Here is a 20,773-nt window from a genome sequence, read left to right as displayed (position 1 = left end):
TTGTTGGTATCAGATTTTGTAATAAAACTACGAGTTTCGTAAATGCTAGCAATTTATGAACTAACTTTCAATGCAATCTAGACCAATGATGTAAATAAAAAACTAGATGTCTAACTTCGGGTTCCGAGATGAGGAAAACTTCTGGTTTGGCAGCCATTTTTAATTGAGGCATAACAACAATTTTTTTTTCAAAACGAAAGTGCGTGTGTGTGCCGTGCTAGTAGTAAATGGGTAGGTCTTGTGTGGCATATGCCTATACAAACCGTTATAAAAAAGGTAGTAACATTCATTTCCACAGATTTCCCATCGAAAATTATGAACTGTGTAAAGCCTGGACAGTTGAATTACGAAGAGACAATTTTACCCCTACAAAACACTCCCATGTTTGCAGTAGTCATTTCATGCCTTCTGACTATATGTCTAGAGATGGTATAAATGATCTGAAACCTCGTCTAAAACCAAATGCTGTACCTTCGATATTTGATTTCCCAGAGAGATTGAAGAAAGTATTAAAGCCCAGAAAGCCTTCTGTCGAACGAAAGCCTGCTAAAAGAAAACTTGATGAAGTACGCGATGAAAACATACCAGATAGCGAAATCCCCCAACCTCCTACAAAAATACTGAAGCCTGCACCATCACCAACTAAGAAAAAGTTGAGACGAAAAATCAAAACGTTAAATCAAAAACTAAAACGCAGAGAAAAAGAAATTGAAAACTTGAATGATTTGGTTAATAACCTGAAAGAAAAGGGTCTGCTATCTGAGGACTGTTGTAGCATTATTGCAAAACATTTTTCAGGAATTACAAAGGAGCTGATAAAGTCTCAACTAGATAACCACAACAGAAAGGTTAATGGCAAGAGATATAATAACGAAGTAAAAAAATTTACTTTAACTCTTCATTTTTACTCGCCAAGAGCTTACGATTTTCTGAGAACAACTTTATCCTTGGCTAAATGTGTTATAGACTAGGCTCAAATCATTAAATTTAACACCAGAATCTGTGAAGTTTCTGTGTGGAAACAGGCCTGTAAGATTGACAAAATTCTATCGAATTCTACTTTTGTTATTTTCTTTACATCGGCGCCATTTTTAATCATCTCAATGCAAATGCATGTTAGCGGTTATTGTTCATTTCTTTCATCTGGGTTATTGAGGCGTAAAAAAGGTATTCTCACGCATGCGTAATAAGAATATATATAGTTAACATACAAGCATTTATAAACCACATAGTATTGCTTTTTTCAGCGATGCGTACAATTTCACGGATAAAAAACTCAAACTACTTTTAGGTCTCTGAGTTTAAGGTATGTATCGACTCTACAATATTTCGAACTTTTCGTTGTTTCGTGGACTTGGTTGGGGGTGAGGGAATTTATAGTATAAAAATGAAAAGTGATACTTGGAGAGAGCTTTATATTACTTGCGCAATGCAGTGTGGTGGTCGTTGTTAGGCGTTTTCCCCCAATTGCCACGGTTTCTCATCAGTACTGCGCTAATTGACATATCCTACATCATATACCTTATTCCAGGAAAATAACGCGACACAAAATTAACGAAGAATGGGTTCATTGACAAACAATTCCTCTAGTTTTCTTCAAAAAGTTTACATATCAGTTTCTGGCCTTAGTCAGGACCATACTGAATTTTTTTCGCGCCAATCAAACAAGATAAACGAAGTATGCGTAAAATTTTAATTACAGGGGGCATTTAATTATCGCGAGTTTTTAAAATTCGCGCTAACTTTGTGCCTCGTTAATTTCCTTGAATAAGGTCTAAGAGACAACAGGGTGCTGTGAACAAGGTTGTTAATTAACTCATTTGGGTGTAAAAGCGGGTTTTAGGTCATCTTGTCTACTTTATCAATAAAATCGTATTAACATTGCACCTCATTGGAACACACAAATACGTTGCAATTTTTATTGGTTGCTGGGGATTAAAAACGCAAAATTTAAGTCTGAATAAAGAGCCGTGAAATTTACATCGTTAATTATACGAATCAAGTAAAAATTTAAGTTAATTGTCATACAATCAAAAATCTACATAAATGAAAATGAGCCTGAAGGCTCCCCGGACTCCCAGGAATTATCATCGCAGCGAGAGCGAGATACGAGTTGCCGTCTTATGGCCATAACTTGTAATCACTCAACATTGAGATATCAAAATAAATGATGAAGAAGAATTATATATATGAAGAGAATTCAATTTATTATCCAGCAGTGCTCAAGTTCACCAACGGTCAGGTGGCCAGAAATTGGGCGAAATTGTCAGCGGAAAATAATGAAAATGAGGGCTATTTGCAACCCCATGGCATCTTGTATCTTTCCTGACTTTAAAACAGTGATACGAGTATGTTCGTCTCTCTGTCCCGACATAAAAAAGAGACAACAGACGTTGGGAACGAGATTGGGTTATTTGCGCATTCTTAGTGTACCATAGTCCTCGGGAACGAGATTGAAATGACTTTTCAGCGAGCTTCACTGTACATATGAGAAAAAAGAATTGAACATTTCAACCGTCGTGCATAGACAAAGGTCGCCCTAGGAATTTATGTCGTTTTCCATTCTCGTTCATTCGAGGTTTTAATCTCAAAGAGCTCTGTGAACGAAAATGGTCGTTTTCCTGATTGATAAAAATGATACTGGTAACAGGGTTGGGGTTAACTTAACTCTTAACTCAAAAAATATATTTTGTTTCTTCCCGGGTTTTCTTTTAACCGCTATTTAAGTATGGCTGAGTGGGCGGGCTAAGTACACACTTTTTCACAGGCAAAATAAAAAAGATGATATGCCATTGAAGTTTCGTGATTTATCTATTAATAATATAAGTATAAAAAGAGCACAATCCATGAAATTTTTAGGAGTTATTCGTGATGAAAATCTTACTTGGAGAGAACATATAAGTATTTTAGAAGACAAGGTCGCAAAGAATATTGGCATCCTATTTAAAGCAAAATTTGTTCTAGATCAGAATTGTTTAAAAAACATATATTCTTCTTTCATTCACTGCTATCTAAATTATGCAAATTGCGTGGTTACAATTGATAAATTACAAAATAAACAAAAACATGCAATCTGAATTATTTTAAATGTTGACAGGTACACTCACTCCAGAGAGTTATTTAAAAAGCTCAGTGTACTGAATGTATACCAATTAAACATTTATCAAACTCTTCTTTTAATGTTTAAGCTTGAAAACAATATGTTACCAAGAGTATTTAATAATATGTTTCAGAAGATACAACATAAATATCCATCCAGATTTTCAATTAACAGTTTTTTTCAATCTAGGATTAATTATACCATAGATTATACAATCACAAAGTTCTCTATAACTAGCAGAGGACCTAAATTGTGGAATACATTTCTTGATAACGACATGAAAACTATTACATCACTTAACGAATTCAAACATAAACTAAAACATAAACTATTGACTACTGACAATCTATATTTATTTTAGAACACACGACAGTTACAACGTACGACACATTATAACACAACTCCTCATCATCTTCAATGCTAACCTTTTATATAGGTTGGGGGCTTGGTGATAAGGCTATTATAGCCTTCTTCTCGCTCCTGCCATTTTTTACCTCTCTAGCTAATATTTTAGCATATGCAATCCTATCTTTAGATTATACGATATAATAGCTTAAGATTTGTATTTTATTCTTACGGAAAACTAAATTCTTCAACGGCAAAAAAAAGAAAAAAAATTTCACCAGCGAAGGCGGAATCTTTAAAATCGCTGAGGAGATAGATGGCGAGATAGACAGAGAGATAGACAGCTCAGCTAGGCTGAACGCCCGAAACTTATCCAGGCTAAAGCTTAAATCCTCGTTTTGACAGATTTTCTCTGGGAACAAGGCTAAAATAAGTTTTAAGCCAATATTATTCTAACAGTGCAACAAATTGTTTTATTATCCAATGAACAATAATACTTTATTTTAAAGTTTATATGCTATCGAAAGTTAAAGCTCGTGCAGTGTAGCATAATGAAGATCGTCTTATAATGCGCCATCTTTGATGTTATTAACGTTTCCCTTTAATAATTACGTCATTTCCTTTTGTTTAATTTTACAAGCATGTAGACTAAAGCTATATTCAGCAGAATAATTAATTATTCATGAATTTTAATTTAAAGAGGAATTGTTGAGGCTGAATATTTTTGGTGAAAGATAATGTATTATAGCTCTAAAATCGTGACAAGTGTGTTATAAAAGAAAAGTTAACTTTTCGTAATTGATTATGTAAAAAATAATTTGCTGCCACTATTAAAGATATTTTCCAAGCAAAATCTTAGAGAAAAAGAGAAAATAGATAAATTTTCAGTCTTGCCGTTGTTCTTATTTTGTATTGTTCATCAATTTTAGGGTTTATTATTATTTTTCTTTTAAAATTGTTCTTATAGAAAAATGAAGTTTATGTAACTTAAGTTAGCTATAATTTACAGTTTCAATAATAATCAAATATCGAATTTTAAAATTTTAGAATATTCAATGATTTTGTTCCCCCGTATTACCCAGTCCTCTTCAAAGTTCAGATTATTGCTAATGGCGGAAATCTTTGCTGCCAGGACTTCTTGTTTTTTTTTATAATCTTAAAGAGGTCCTGTGTTAAGATTTGTTGTAAAAAAGTGAGGGTTTTGTCAAAAACAAAGTGATATGTAGTTTACTTGCATTGTAAAATTGTGTAAATCAATTTTTAGTTTATTTTAGCGGCTAGTTTTCTCCATGGTCCGTTTTTTCAATGCTTCTATCATATTAAAAGGGCACAAAACACTGGAAGAGAGGGTGGATAATTTGCTTTATGGAAACCGAAATGCATTTGAAGTACAATCCGAAAAAAAACGGTTTTCAACAACTTACTCACCTTCGGTTTTTATTAAAATACGCTAGCTGCGAATGCGAGCGTACTCACTCATTTTCTGTATGCTTTTTCGTGGCTTTTTTATGTAAATACAACGTCGACAACAAAATATTTAATTTAAACTGTCTGGAATAACTCGTCTGAAGAAGAAGGTGAAGAAGAAGAAGAACAAGAATAAAACGAAGACGAATATTTTAATGTCGTTTTGAAACATGAATCAGTTTTTGTTTGGTTGCTTTTTAGTGCTCCATATTAGTTTAAACATAGTCTGTTATCCTGCGGCTCAGAAGCTAACTATTATGGACCAGATCTACGAAGAAATTGAAAGCTACGTGAAAAGTAAACGAGACAGCATTGTTCGAAGTGAAGACGTAATAAAAAACCCAGACCCAACACAACTCTCTGACCAACACAATGAAAACATCACTTCAGATAACGCAGCCAAAATTGTGAACAGAACTAAAAACATTGAAAATGTTACAGCAGATGAGAAAACGAACGAGCTTGATCATTTTTTATCCAGTGGTCAAAGTAACAGTACAAATTCGACTTTTTCCCAAGACGAGGATACAAATGCTAGTATTAACGATTTAAATGAGGAGCTACATCAAAACGATGCTGAATCTAACGAGTTGAAATTTAACTCGACGTCGAGTGGTGCGAGTAATATCACGTATAACAATGACCATGATTTAGCCGACTACAACGTGGATGACGGCAGTTCGTATATTGATGATAAAAACGATGCATACAAAGACGAAGGTAGCGGTTTATATTCAGAAAACGTCGCAGACATTTCGAACACATCAGACGTCAATTATACGGTTGCTAATAATAGGATGAATATTTCTACCATACGCCGTAACAAATTACTGGATTCTTCTAATCTTACAAAAACGAAAATAACGACGAATTATTTACATGATAACGCCAACACGGCGGATAATGTACGTCAAAATACAACAATGAACGCCGGTTTATCGCGAGAAATGGAAGATAGTCCATTAACCGACGATGAAGAAGATTCCGCAGATGACTTAAATAAAAGTTTTAACGGCGAAACAATCAATATCAAACAAAATTATGACGATGTCGTTGAAAATGCCGACACAAGAAACCAACAAACTCCTGTCAAGGAAGATAAATACCCCAATATTCGAAGTAAGAATCGAGGTATTAATAACTACACCACTTCGAATTACCCGTCGTATGAAGATTCCAGTAACGGCAAAGAGCAAGTTTCCTTCCGTGCCGTCAACATGACGGTTAAGGAAAGCCCAATTGGTACGCAAAGTCATTATTTACTGAACACCAAAAACAAAGATAACATTGAAACCAAACAAAACGATGACGACACCGACACCAATAACGGCATAATAAGTCACCGACAAAGTACCTTGGAAGAACGCAACGTCACAAATGCGACACCGAATGTGATTACGACGGATAATAGTGACGCTAAAAATCACCACCGGAAAAGCTCGGCGTCATCGGGTGGACACAACAACGTAAAGGAGGAAGACAACGACATTCAATTAAATCTGTTTAAACCGATGAGTAAAGAAAACGATGCCGTTATGAGCCTTGTCAATGTTTCTGACAGTTTAGCTTCGAATTCGACAAAGGAATGGGAAAATGACGACCCGTCAGACGACTATTCTAGTAGCGATAACGCGACGCTTGACAGTGATTCGCCAGCTCCCGTCTACACGCCATGGGGATTGAGTCGAGAGTCCAGTAAACCAGAAGCTAATATTACTGTCAGAAATGCCACCGATGAATTTAGTGATAAATTATCACCAGAAAAATACCACCAAGACAGCTCTAAAATTTCTAACGTACAAGCAAATCAAACTGGTAGCTTCAGTAGGACTTTGGATGAAGAAGGAAATGACAAAAACGTTTTTCTTCCCAACTCCGAGAGTATTCCAGTCAATAACAGTGTCAATGCTCATGATTCAGACGATCAAGAACCTTTAACGATTAGGAAAGAATCAGATAGCGCTGTCAATGTACTAAAAGCAATCGTTGGAGATCTCGGTGAGAATGATCAAGATCTTAACGTATTACTTTCAGACAAGGATGGAGTTCCGGGAAAACAAAGAGTTGACGGTTACCCGAGAAAAACACCGGTTGGTGAGAGCAAACTTTCAAATGTCACAGTTAAAATGCCCTCCTTTCGCAAATTTGGTAGGTTGAAGAAAAATGCATCAATTTTTTTAACTGACACAACACATAAAAGTGAGGATGATGGAGAAGTTCGAACGAAACGAAATAACTATTATGATCATAATCATAATATGATGGGGATGCATAACCACCCATATCATTCTGGTGGAGATTTCATGCATGGTGGAGGCCATGATGAATTTCATTCCATTGATGAACATGGCGGACGAATGGATTTAGGAAGTGTTGAGATGGTTCAACAGCCTCAAGTAAACGTACACGAAAGTCCTCACTTTGATATACACGAGCAGCCTCATTTCCATCACATTGAGCCTCATAATGAATATAAACAAATACACAACGAGCCTCACTATTACCACCAAGACGTTCGACATGAACCTCATTACCATAGCAACTATTATCACGACGACCCGCACTACGAACAAAATGACTATCATTACCATGACAACCATCACGAACATTACCACCATCAGCCGCATTATTTGCATAATGAGGTAAGCCACTATTTTTAGAATTTGTTTTTTTTAGATTCGGAGACATTCACAGGGAAATTCTTTGGTTAAAAAAAATCGCGATACGTGTTTCATCCTCATATCAAAAAAACGCAATTGAGATTGATAATTTCGCTGAATTAAATTTCGCGGCTGACGAAACATAGTGAAATTTGCGACAATATTAATTTTTGCAAGTAGGATTCTAGGTTTTGATTTTAAGTGAGAAAAAAACAGCTGTAGAATTGTTTTTCCAAGTGACATTGAATAAGTACTGCGGCTGCGAAAGCATCAATTTTGTGACTTACACGAAAATTTATTGGGGCAGTACGGGAGCCGTCCCGTCAGCACATCATTCGTAATCAGTATCTTTTATTTTAACATACAATTTTTTTATGATAAACCAGCTTAAAAAAACGTAATTTCAAAACAACCCAAAATTTAACAACTTGTGGAGCCAGGACAAATAAAAATAGTTTTGTTAGAAAAAACATAGAAATAAAAGAATAAGGAAATTTTCAAAATAATTCGAATCAACCTCCTTGTTAGTCTTCTTATATACGCATATTGTCACCCTCATCCCCAGGGTTTTTGTTTTTCTTTATATGAAAGAAGACGACGAAAAATACGTCATCTTCTCTTATGTCAAAAAGACAAAAACCCTGGGGACGAGGGTGCGTATAATGTTTTACTTTAACTTTTGTATCAATTCCATTAGTTGTACTGCAGTTGTTCTCTGTGCCGTACCCACTTGTGGTTTTACAACATTAACTAGTTTCAAAATTGTTCTCAATATAGGTACATATACATCATGATCACGAAAATTTCCATGACGAACCTGAAGAATATCACAGTGGAGATTCTGAAAATTATCACAACAGACGTTTCCATCACGTCAAAGTGAAATTGCATGGTAAGTGTGAAAAAACCTAATAATTTTAGAAGGGGTGACCATAGTTGTTTTTAAGTAAAAGTACACAGGAGAGGAATTATTATATAACACCTCGCTCCCAAACACCAATAGAATTGTGGTTATTTGTAGCTTCACTTACTAAATCATCGCTACTTAGTTTTTAGCGAAGTAAGAAAACAAAAAATAAAAAATAAATTTTGGCACCACTTTTAATTGTTCTATAGATTATGGAAATATAATTATATATTGGTCATTTTGTCGTCGCAAAGCGCTGCTCCGTTTTGTATCAAGGTCCGACCAATCTATTGTACTTTAAAGTACTGACTTTCAAGTAAATTTAGGCAAACTTTAAACAATATTATAATTTTGAGTCAGCAATATTTTAGATGGGAATGAGGCCGAACATAGAGATGCAAATTTAGATTAAAAATTGAATTTGGTCCGTAAAAGAATTATATATATTCATTGTAATTACAGGCCCAGGTAAATCTCCAGATGAATGGGCGGATCAAGAACAACAAGAGAACTCGGACATGCCACAGGGAGAACATGATGAACTTAATAATTATGACACAGGTGCAGGCTTTTTCCAGGTACTTTGATGACGTCATTCATTCATCATACATGTTTATCCACAAGCATAATGTGCTAAGCAAATTCATTACAATGTTTTTAAGATGCTGGGGTCTGTGTTTTATTATATACTCGCACCAACCTCGTTCCCAGGGCATTTTACCTTGTTGATGAAGTTGATAGCGGCGAAAAGGAAGAGATCTGCTCTTCCTTGGCCGCAAGACCTTGGGAACGTGGTTGATGCACCTACATCGCGTATTTACGACAACATGCATCATACAATTTTCTCTCCGTGAAATGAGTTTCTCCGTTTTAGTAGAATAAAAAATAAATTACACGGACTAACAACATTGTTTTCAGAGCCTGTAGCGTTCTGTGATTCGTGGATAGAACGCGTACTGGTTCTTAGATCGAGGTTTAGGGGCGAGAATACTGAGCAATGCTTAAAATTTTACCTGTATTTTACCATGGGAAAGGCATTTTTTATAGCTTGATGAAAACGGAGGAGATGTAGAAATCACTTCGTTGCATAAAACAGGCACAAAGGTACACATGGGAGGAGGGCAGTTTAGTATTATACGTGATCCATGGCGATATCATTCAGCATTTGCTGGCATGTTTCATCCACATGAAAGCGTAGGTAGGAGAGTGGGCTCCAACGGTGGAGAGGGTATTCAGCAATTTCATCAACATTTCACATACATTAACAATAACAGAAATGAGAATCACAAAGTTCAAAATTTGGTACATCATGAACACGAACCGGAGCACGAACACCACGAACATCATTATCAAGAACACCATGACGACCATCATCAACATCACGACCACGAACATCACGGTGAAGGTGACGGCGACGACGACAATCACCACGACGACGACCACCATCGTCATCATCATGAGGAGGACGAAGATCATCATCATTATGAGGAACACAAACTTGATCATCATCACCTTAACGAGCATCCCCGCGAAGATGATGGTTACCAACGTGATATCAAGCTTTATCCCGGCAGCGACTTACATGCGACGGATCAGGAAACTGGAACGCCAAGCCGCGACAACATGCGTGAAGATCGAACACCTAACACGGGTGAGAAGAGAACGACACAAGAGTCGCGCGATGTAGCCCAAATTACGCCTAGAGATGCTGATGTGTCATCTGGTGATGATAACGCGGTAAAGCGTGACTACATGGGTTTCAGCACTAACTTAGGAAATTTGACACTAAACGATGTAATTGACGCGGAGGGACCTAAAAATGCGTACTTCAAAGGAGTGCAACATGAAAACGAGGTGGATTCAAGTGGCGAGACTAGCATAGAGGATGCAGAGGGACGTGGAATAAAAGATAAAGTCAATTTTGATGGAAAATCTGACACAAAAAATCCGAATATACTTAACATACAACAGTTTCACGTGAAGGGACCATCAAACCCTGAGCCCTGGGTGTCAAGGGAGTTTGTTGAATTTATTTCTCCCATGGTCGTTAAAAGAACGATGCTAAAAACACAGAACACAAACGAGTTTACAAATAAAAAAACTAAACAGAGACGCGACATGATTAGAAAAGTATTTTTTAGTAATAGAATAACTTAATATTTTGAAACGCAAAATAACCTTTTTATAAAACACGCAATGTTTCAACCTCGTTCCCAGGGAATTTTGCCTTGTTGATGAAGTTGATCCACTTTGTAATAACGGCACAGGGGTCACAAGATTCTGGGGACGAGGTTGGCAATATTCTTTAGTATGACAATACTAGTTTTGTTTTTTCGTAACCTCTATCCCAGGGCTTGTTAGCTCTTTATATTTTGACTCCGTCCTAATAATAAAAGAGCAAACAAGCCCTGTAACAAGGTTGGTTGTTTGGTCACGGCGCAACCTCGATCCCAGGGCCTGTGGCGTTTATGAGGATGGTAGAAACACTTTCGTATTAATCCACCCTTTTCTGTGTACATGCATTCAAGTTTATTTACACCCTTTTTGTATAATACTTGCATATTACATTAGTTTTCAATATAAAATGGTTGTTAAAATAAGACATTTCTTTTTTTTTTTGCGATGCGTGTTTAGGATTTCGCTTGAAAACGAGGACTGCAATCGATCCGCTGGACATGCTTAACGATTTTCGTTATAACAGCAACGAGTCTATAAAAAACGGTAAATCTTCTCAAAGAAAGAGATCTGCTCCAGTAAGTAGTACGCAGATCTTCAGACCCCTAGGTGTCTTTCATGAACCCCCGCAACCACTTTGGTACAACCTTAAGATCCCTGGGAACGAGGTTGACATTGATACTGGTGGTTTGATCACTAAAGTGTCTGTCCTGTATAAATATATATATGTAGAAAATGAATGATTTTTTAAAGAGAAGTAATCATCACCCTAGAACCCAGCTCTAGTTGTTTGTTTATCATATAAAAAGGTAAAAAGGCACGGCATTTAAAGTTGTGTGATCACTAGTCTTGTGATCAAGTGAAACTTCTTTCTTCAAACCAAACACAGAGTAAAAGGGTATACTAGCCCAGGTTCTGTTTTTTGTGGTGTCTAATGCTGAAAAAGGTTCCCGTTTCTCTAACCAAATTGAAATTTCCCAATAATAGAGGGAAATTGTAAGGGGAGGAAATAATCCGAGTAAAATATAATAAAGGCTCTATTATATTTTATTCTGATTTATATCCCCTCGTGAAATGGATATGATAAAATTTAATGTTACGTTTTTGGGAAAAATTTCGAGTTGGTTGTCCTCAAAATTTTAATACTTTGGGCCGACAAATTTTGAATTGATGAAGTACATTCCAAGGCTTTTAATTAATTTTTCCCGCATCCGTTTTGACACGCTTTACATGTTAACGCGAAAATATAACATGTTTTTTCATAAAAACAATGTATTAAAAGTTTCTTCAAATTCCTGTATATACAATGAAAATAATTTTCTATTTTTTATTACATTTAAGTTTAAAATCACGTGGAAAATTCTTGCACAATAACTTCCTTGTTTCCATGGAAATATTCAATTAGTTTATTGACATCATATATTGTGATATTTCATCTCTTTAAGGAAGCGGCGAGTTGGCGAGTTAAAATTTCGAGATTGATGCCATTTCGCGATAATCTCTGATTCTGTATTTTTGTAGCATGTACGTCACTCCTCTTCTTTTGTATGGCATTTATGTCATTTTTGTTAACTTGTACAACTTACTGCCTGTAGCCATTGGCGAGTAAAAAATCGAGTTCGGAAGAATTCATTTGACTTGTCACGTAGTTCATTTGTAATTGCTAAAAATAAAACATGGATCATATACAACTCTAAATCTATGAAAAATTAGAAAAAGATTTTACTTGTCGAAAAAGATCACAAAATTCAAAACTAAAGAAAAAACGGTAATTGGAATGACTTCGTTTGTCTTTTCCCTAGAAAAACAGCTTCGCAAATAACAACAATATCGAAAAAGGCACAAACCTGTTGCTGCTGCGCGGCCCTGTGGTATCTGTCGATTTCTTCGATACGATTATAGTTGTCGATGCTATCGATAATTGGTCGTTCATCGTAACACGGTGTCATCGGGGGTGTAGAGTAACTTAGATAACAACTCAACATCGCTATGTAATCGATGGCCAGACGTAGGACTTCAATTTTCGAAAGCTTGCTTGATTTTTTATTGTTTACGCTTGGAACTTTTCGTCGCAACCCCTCAAGAGCGTCGTTCAGTACGTGACGGCGGCGTCGCTCTCGTGCACTTGCTTTTAATCGTTTCGTCTTGTCAATACCGCCGTGTGTTTTTGACTTGGTCTGTCTGACTTCATTATCGGAAGAGTCCGGAGAAGGACAGCCACAATCTGAACTGGATAGGGTATCGTCTTTCATGGTGTGATGCATGGTCGCTGCAGTTTTCTTTTTCCTAGAGTTTAAAAAAATTCTTCAAGTTGTTAATTTTGAAAGCGAGGTTGATCTTCGTTCGACTGCTGACCAGAATTAACTGCTGACCAATTTTCCGTGCTATTTATACGCTTTTGCCGCTGTCCTATTATGTGCCCGCAAACTCTAAGCTCTTTGTTTATAGATTTTAAATTTGTATACACTTTATTTTCGGAATCATAAGGGCGCGTGTTTTTTAACAATAGGAACAAAAGGGAATTATAGTTCCATTTGTTATTGAGAATCAAATTTGTATAGTGTATTTACATTTGTTTGCACGCTGCTCGTTCGTATCTAGGGCTTCTCAATCACCATAGCATCGACGTAAAACGTGTACTTGAAAAAAATTATCACCTTTATGATGAAATTAACACCAAATTTATATAGAACGCGCGAAAATATTAAAATACGAGATAATTACTTTCCGTAGCCTAAGATTTTTTTTTTAATTTATCCTAAGTTTAAAGTTAAATACAATATGCGGTCTTCGACTTTCGAAGGGGTTAGGTTAAAATTTATGAAATTTTCCCCCTCAAAAGTGTTTGTTTACTTTAGAAGTGGTCCCATTTAAATTTGTTTTGTTGATGCACCTACATCCAGACATCCCTAACCGCTGTACTTGCAATGGTAAAAAAAAATAGTCAGCGGTCGTTTCTTTACGATAGCATGTCTGTGATCAGCGGTTTTTTATCAGCGGATTTGCTGGCAGCCTCGAGTTAAAGTTTTGGCACGAAAGTTTAAATGTTTTGAAAAAATAAAGACAAAAAATAAATAGAGTTCTATACCGATGGAAAAGAAAACTGGGTGGATTTTTTTAGAGTTATTTTTTTGGCGAAATTAATCAACACCCATTTCTTCCTATAATACACACCGACAATTTTTTAGTGTTAATTTTAGAGAACAGCCAAGTCGTTTCATTTGTGTAATATTAAAAAAAATTGATTTTAATATGTTAACTTTAATGCTTTGTATTTAACATTCCAATAGCATAAAAATATTTTTCTGTATATATTTAATGAAAAACCTAATGCTATTTATGCTTGCTAATCAGTAACTTATTTTGAGATAAAAAAGGTCTTTACAAAAAACCCAACTTTTCAAAATCTTCGTAAGAAAGTAGGCATGGGAAAGAATGTCTTCCAACATGTGTTTATAATGTATAACGGTACTTTTTATTGACCTGCTAAAGTTTCTAACGTACAGGTCTCTAACATACTGACTCTTACACATAGAAGAAAGATAATTTTATTTTAAACTTCACATTCCTTTAATCTCTTACATTTTTAGTAATTCCAGTTTAGAAGCTCCTTCGAAATTAAACTTAGAATCCAGCTGCCTTTAGGCAAATGTTTGTCACAAAAAGCATGCGTACCTAAGCTATCAAAGCTTTAGTCCTTTACAAGTCACTACGTATAAAAAACTATTCTTTAGTTGGCATTAGACTATCCAAATAGAAAGAAATATTTAAGGAATAGAAGAATTGCTACATTTTTGTAGAAAACCTTACACAGAAAGAAAGTTTATTTAATGATCGTAGGATATATCTGACTTTTATCGCTAGCAAAATAGAGTTCATCAAGTTTTTATAAATGAATAATTTTATGTATACTTTCTACTTTATTATTTTGTGTCTTCTGCTAGAGGTTAATTAGTATAAAACTTCCTCCATGATCTCTCTCTCCATGCTCTCTATTATTTTGTGTCTTCTGCTAGAGGTTAATTAGTATAAAACTTCCTCCATGATCTCTCTCTCCATGCTCTCTCATTTTTATGAGAAATAAGTCCTCCAGAATTGTTTTTATTCATTTTTTTAAAGTTGTACAAAACACGTGTTTGTTGGAGCCAGTTTAAAATGACGCGTTGAAAAGTAATTATGATAAAATTCACAAAAATTACCGACATTGTTTTTTCACACTTTAATTCCAGCTTAGGGACTTTGTCCCCTGGGCCTGTTGATAAAGTAGCACAAACCTAAGATAGCTTACGACGACGACGCAAAAACTTTCAATAACAGGGTTAGGAAAGAAGGTTGGGAAACATGTTTTTTAGAAGAATTTATTTTTAAGAATCATCAAGGCTCAATTTCCGAAGTTTGAGCAATATTTTAAGAACTAACCAGGGGCTCGTGGATAAATCCACGGGTTTTCCTGTATCTTAATAGGTTTTACCAATTTCGACCCCAGTGCTTTTTTCTCTTTTTGGTACCGGAACGAGAATTATAACAGGATGGCATCAAAAAGAGATAAAAGCCCTTGCGTCGAAGTTTTGATTTTTACAGCATCTATCTTATAATACCCGTATACGTCTGTCCATCTGTCTGTCATGCAAAATGGTAGCTTAGCTGCGCATGTAGCGAAACACACGCAATGCGGTATATCTCTTTAATAATAGCCGTATTTTGTCTTTCTCCGCGTAGACCCCCGGCTGAGCTTTAAAGACGTGCTACGGAAACAAAAATATCGAATGCGATGTATTTTCATCCACTTTGTTGCGACGGGTAAATAAAAAAGGACGGGGGAACCCGTGAATTTTTCCACGGGCTAACGACAATCGCCGGCAAAACACAGTTAAATTGTGTTGAAGTGGTAACAGTAATCGCAACCTTGTACTCTCTCCTCTATAATAACAACCTTGTACTCCCTTCCCCATAATAGCGTTAATCTTGTCTTCATCAGCTGAGCTAAAGATACGGAGCCTTATCTTTTTTTAAATTTGAATCACTCATACTTACAAATCTCCATCCTCAAAACCACTTTCTGTTAGTATCACATGAACTTCGTTTTATGAGCTAACAAAATTTTACGGAGACAGTAAACTTGTAAAAATAGGAGCAAGAATAGGTGGGACTTCATCATTACTTTGAGAATTTGCGTGACGTCATTTTTTTGAATTTGCAATGACATAATAAAGATAAGATCATAAAATACTGACGTCATCAAATGCTTATACTTAATATTTTATTATTCTTTCAAGATTTTAGGGCCGTACCTAAAACGATGATACAATCTAGATATAATTTTTTACTATTGAAAGATCATTTTCATTCTATGATTTATTCATTTCGCAAATTTCTTTTCTCTTTTCGAAAAATATCAGCTGTTTAACGTTTTTATAAATAAAATTAATCAATTGATCGACTTTGTTCAATTTTATTATTATGCGAAGTACAAACTTTAACTACCTACCGCTGTGCAAATAATTCAATATGGAACTCGTGGTCAGCGGTAGTTTAAATGAGATATTTTACTCATGTTTCTATGGGAATTCTTATCAACCCTTTGGAACGCATATTAACTTAAACAACAATATCATGTGCTTTCTGTTTGTATATAAAATATTTATGAGTGAAATACCTCGTCTCCAATGGAAAAATTCTTCATCATCTATAAACATGATCTCACTCATCAAGGAACAAAGAAAGAAAAACTAGAACTATCTAATTCTTAATAAGATAAATAAAAAGAAAAATAACAAACGTGATCCTTAACGCTAATCAACCTCGTCCCCTGGGTCTTGTGGCCCCTGAGCCGTTGTTATGGAGTAGCCTTTTCGTCGCTATCAACTTATCAACAAGGCAAAATGCCCTGGGAACGAGGTTGAACGCTAATATAAACCATTTTCTCTTTTTTATGCAGGTTTTTGTTCTGATGAAACTCGAAATTGGGTACCTTGTACCAAATGATTTTTTGTTTTGTAATGTAACATTTTTATTGAAATTACCAAGCTCGACCACAAACCTTTTTTAAATGCGCTGTTAAAGGGATTCCTGCATAAAAAGAATATTTTTATATGTTGTGGAGAATAAAAAATTGTTTATCACGTCCCTTGAATTTTTTAAAATCTTTTTTCGTTCTAAAGTTATTCAGGATTTTAAATATTCGAATTCTGGGAACTTACGATGTCATAAGTAAGTTTTGATAAATACTGACATCACATTTTACTTATAATTAAAGATGAAATCATTCTTAAAACTTTTGGTATTATGTAAGTTTGCAATATATTTCAATTATTAATTTATATTTAATACCTTATTACAGCATCGATGATGCTGTCAAAAAGTGTACTAAAAGTAGGAACTGAATTATACCTTATGTTCAAGCCACCGAATCTACTATTTTATGATTTTAAACTATAACGCGCCAATTTCCTTTATTAATTTTGCCTTATTAATTTGCTGTGAGCAAAATTTATTTTACAAGTGTTATGGCAAATTAAAAACTGTACGGGAACAGTAGAGTTTTTAATTTGCCATGACACTTGTGAGCTGCGGTAGTTTTAAGGGTCTCGCTTTTTAGGTCAAATTTTCTTCTCTGCTCAAGCTAAAAAAAAACATCTACTAAATAATTTGATAATTATTTCATCCCTGCACTTATATCAAGTTTAAAGGTAAACACATTATCACACGTACGTGCGGCCGCACGGGTCTTTTACTTTCATTTTTTATTTGTTTACATCCTGCATCCGCCATTTTGAACAGACTTGCACCTTCATTGAGTCACAGTGCACAGTGATTCAGCAACATTTTTATTAGTTCTCATGGTCAAGTGACATCAAGTTATAAAGTGTGAGATATTGTTTTTCAACTTTAGAAAGCTGTATTCTTTCACTTACTATGTACTTTTTTTGTATGGGCCTGCCTGCACAAAAGAGTTTCCTCACGCTAGGTTCTGTCGGTCATTAACATTTTGACCCCTACCCACACAACACCTCCTTTTAGCAAATTTTTTTATTCGCCATTTAATTTCAGCCTGTATTTCCATGGGAAAAAAATAGAAGAAAGGTTTAGGACAATTTTTAGAAGAATAAATTTTCTTTGCTGATTTTCTTTAGCTAACAGGCAAAATTTGCTCATGACGAAGCTGTGACTAAATGTGCCTAATAAAAAAGGTATTTATATTATATTTAGTTATGCTCCCTAATTTCAAAGGATATACCCTGCCAATGGTTTCCAGGAGGGACCACAAATACTGTTCTTAAAGTGGAGTGCTTAAAGCTGCCATTTGTGCAATAGAAATCTTTTTGAAATTTAAACAATTATCTTATGTAGGGATATAGCTATACCCAGTTAAATGCTCCACCAACTGAGCTACCAAAGAGATTAAGATTTATTTTTGTTTTGTTTTGAATTTCGTCGCTTTGAAACAAAAAGGCCTTAAGTGCTTTTTTCTTATTTTGATGAGAAGCAAAAACAAAAATTGACTTGGAGTTATTTCTTGAGCTATTAGCCATAGAATGAAAATTCTTGGTAATAATAGAGGTAATTTAGGATACTTTAAATATGTCTTACACTTTTTTGATATAGACATTTTCTGTGCCAATTTTGAAAGAAAAGTGACTTAAGGCTTTTCAACGTTAACCTTTTTGCATTTCTTTTATTATGAGAAGAAGAGGAAAAAAAAAGGCTTCACAGTATTTTTTGACCTATTAGCCATAGAATGAAAATTTTTGGTAATAAAAGAGATAATTTGGAATACTTTAAATATGTCTTACCCTTTTTTGATATGGACAGTTTTTAAGCCAATTTTGAAAGTAAAGTGACTTAAGGCTTTTTAATGTTAACTTTTTAAAAAATAACATCAAGGGATAATGAAAAATAAACATGAATGTTAAAATCATTGGGAAAAAAATGATATTTGCTTTAAGAAATGTTCATTTCATTGGGTGTCAGTAACTAGTTTTATAAAAAATTGTTACAGATCTTGGTATTAATGAGGGTACGTAAAATTTATGTTAGACGGAATCATAGAAAATGTACCTCAGGGCAAATTTAACTTTATAAGTAATGTTTTTCAGAATTCAGAATTCAAACAAACCAGATTAGAGTAATCTAACACCATCATGGATGAAAAGTCAAGGAATTATAAAACGTGGTTTAAAGTTTGTAAGTTGAAGTTAGAAGAAGATTCTTATGCATTGCATTTCAGTTTCAGGTGTCCTTATCTAAGACTGGTGCTATTTAAATTAAAGTGTGGAGCTTAAAAATTTATTGTTAACCAAGTGCAGTAACCATTGTATTTATTATATTTTTAGAGAATAGTTAGCTATGTTTCTTTACCTAGTTCTGACCTTTTCATGTATGTACATTGTGAGATATTTTTTGCTGTTTTTATTGAAATCGCCACATCAAAAAGTAAGAGCTGGCTATCAAGAGGATTTAATATTTCCCTTTGAACAGGAGTTTGAATTATATTATGCAAATGTGTCTACGAATTCAATGAAAGTGCGAATGTGTTTAGAAGAAGCAGGCCTTGCATACAAATCACATGTTGTTAAACTCCCCAAATCTGGTTCGTTTGAAACAAAAACATCCTCATTTTTGCAAATTAATCCAGCAGGTACTGTTCCTGTGTTACTACATAATGGTCATCCAGTTTATGAATCCAGTGAGCAACTTATCTATATTGCAAAATATGTGGGCAAAAACAATATTTTAATACCTAGTGATTTGCAAACCCAAAAATGTATGATGCGGTTCCTAGAAATAACAAGCGTATTTGCTCATGAAATTATGGATGATGTAGATAAAGCGTTGGAACATCGAGTTGGTAATTGTATTTACTTTTTCTCACTTCCTTTGTTTATCGCAATGGCTGCAAGGTTTAATGTGAAAATAAAATTTTATACGTTATTGCAGACAATCTATATGTTGCTTATCAACACCTGCTCAAGGAAACAACTTATTCAAACTTGCATTGCATTGTTTGGTTTAAACACTATTAAGTATATCCATCCAATGAGAAAAATAATAATGAAAATGCAAAAATATCTGTTAGATCATTTAATGCACCTTGAGCAGCATCTTAAGGAAAATAGTTCAAAGAAAATAATTGAAGTTGCCAACAGAAATGATGGAAGACCCATTGAACATCAATACTTGCATGGCAATTTGGTGTTTATTGACGATATGTGCTGGGCAGCTATTTTTTATCGTTTAAAAAATGCTTGTTGGTTGGACGACATCTCGACTAAAAAGTTTCCACTTGTGCACCAGTATTGGAGGTCACTTCAATGTTTACCATCGTTTAAGAAAGTAACAATGTTTTCTGAAAAAGAGAGTGTAGAGGAGAGGCTTGTTCAAAGTCAAATAAGGATGTGGAAACGAACACAGCCGTGGTTTTTACAGCTTTACACTGGGAATATTAGTGAACTGAAAAAAGAAGCTTGATGCGGTGTTGTTTATGTGCATGTAAATGTAATATTTTATATAGATTTTTGGGTGTATAATAATAAAGATTCTTTTTATAAAAATAATATTTGTCAGTTATAACTCTTATTCATTCAACTGCATCTTTTCGCTATAGCGAAAAAAAATCAGAGATTTCGTCGATGTCTGGAAGCGCTATCTAAAAATCTTGTGATCTTGGTTAAATGAAATTTACATATACCGTATTTTTTCAATATACACACTGGAAGTTCATAAAATTTTTAGAGTTTTTGTACGGGACATTAGAGAGGGGCGTTTATTTAGAAAAAATATAATTATGAAAAGAAAAGAAACGAAAGCTTAGTTTTTAAAAAAAAAATTATGCGCCTCCCTCCTTTCATCACACTAGGCGGGGGAGTATAAAAGGGGCGTGTTTATATAATAATCTCATTTTTGGAGGGGGGGGCATGCATTAGAGAGGGGCGTGTAAAGAGAGGAAAAGTCTATTTAAGAAAATGCTGTTTTAAGTAAATAATAAGAAAAAAATAATGTCAATCGTTTTTCATACAGAGATTTCACCGAAATTAATTTTTGCGGATTTCGCGAATCACGAGTTTCCAATAACTTTTGCAGTAACTAATTTTTTGCGAAATTGACAAAAGCTCGCAAATT

At 34.7% G+C, this 20,773-nt stretch overlaps 4 protein-coding genes across 5 annotated transcripts in view; 3 read left to right on the top strand and 1 right to left on the bottom strand.

Annotated features, from left to right (window-relative positions):
• Window positions 1–49: 49 nt before the first annotated feature.
• The window catches only part of LOC130647603 (DPY30 domain-containing protein 1-like), a 49,782-nt gene continuing 29,058 nt past the window's right edge, over window positions 50–20,773 (top strand). Inside the window, exons 1-2 of one of the 2 annotated variants that reach the window (XR_008982865.1) lie at window positions 50–1,306; window positions 18,988–19,127. The gene's annotated coding sequence lies outside the window, so the exon portion shown is untranslated. Of the gene's footprint in view, window positions 1,307–18,987; window positions 19,128–20,773 lie in introns of those variants that run through there. The other variant, XM_057453523.1, reaches the window with a different exon arrangement.
• On the top strand, window positions 4,906–11,429 carry LOC130647595 (LIM domain-containing protein A-like). The gene is made up of 4 exons (XM_057453513.1): window positions 4,906–7,554; window positions 8,350–8,464; window positions 8,942–9,057; window positions 9,527–11,429. Exons 1-4 carry the CDS (start codon window positions 5,083–5,085, stop codon window positions 10,634–10,636), a joined length of 3,813 nt encoding a protein of 1,270 aa, XP_057309496.1. The 5' UTR covers window positions 4,906–5,082; the 3' UTR covers window positions 10,637–11,429.
• Window positions 11,915–13,039, bottom strand: LOC130647604 (neurogenic differentiation factor 6-B-like). The gene is made up of 2 exons (XM_057453524.1): window positions 12,502–13,039; window positions 11,915–12,317 (listed from the first exon to the last, which is right to left on the bottom strand). The coding sequence occupies exons 1-2, from the start codon at window positions 12,916–12,918 to the stop codon at window positions 12,237–12,239; spliced, it is 498 nt and encodes a 165-aa protein (XP_057309507.1). The 5' UTR covers window positions 12,919–13,039; the 3' UTR covers window positions 11,915–12,236.
• LOC130647600 (uncharacterized) lies at window positions 19,001–20,208 on the top strand. Its single transcript, XM_057453517.1, has one exon. It carries the CDS (start codon window positions 19,001–19,003, stop codon window positions 20,120–20,122), a length of 1,122 nt encoding a protein of 373 aa, XP_057309500.1. The 3' UTR covers window positions 20,123–20,208.

The sequence above is a fragment of the Hydractinia symbiolongicarpus genome, chromosome 6 (genome assembly GCF_029227915.1).
Source record: "Hydractinia symbiolongicarpus strain clone_291-10 chromosome 6, HSymV2.1, whole genome shotgun sequence".
Taxonomy (NCBI): Eukaryota; Metazoa; Cnidaria; class Hydrozoa; order Anthoathecata; family Hydractiniidae; genus Hydractinia; species Hydractinia symbiolongicarpus.
Note: the sequence above shows the minus strand (reverse complement) of the source record. Positions and strands in the feature narration are given on the sequence as shown.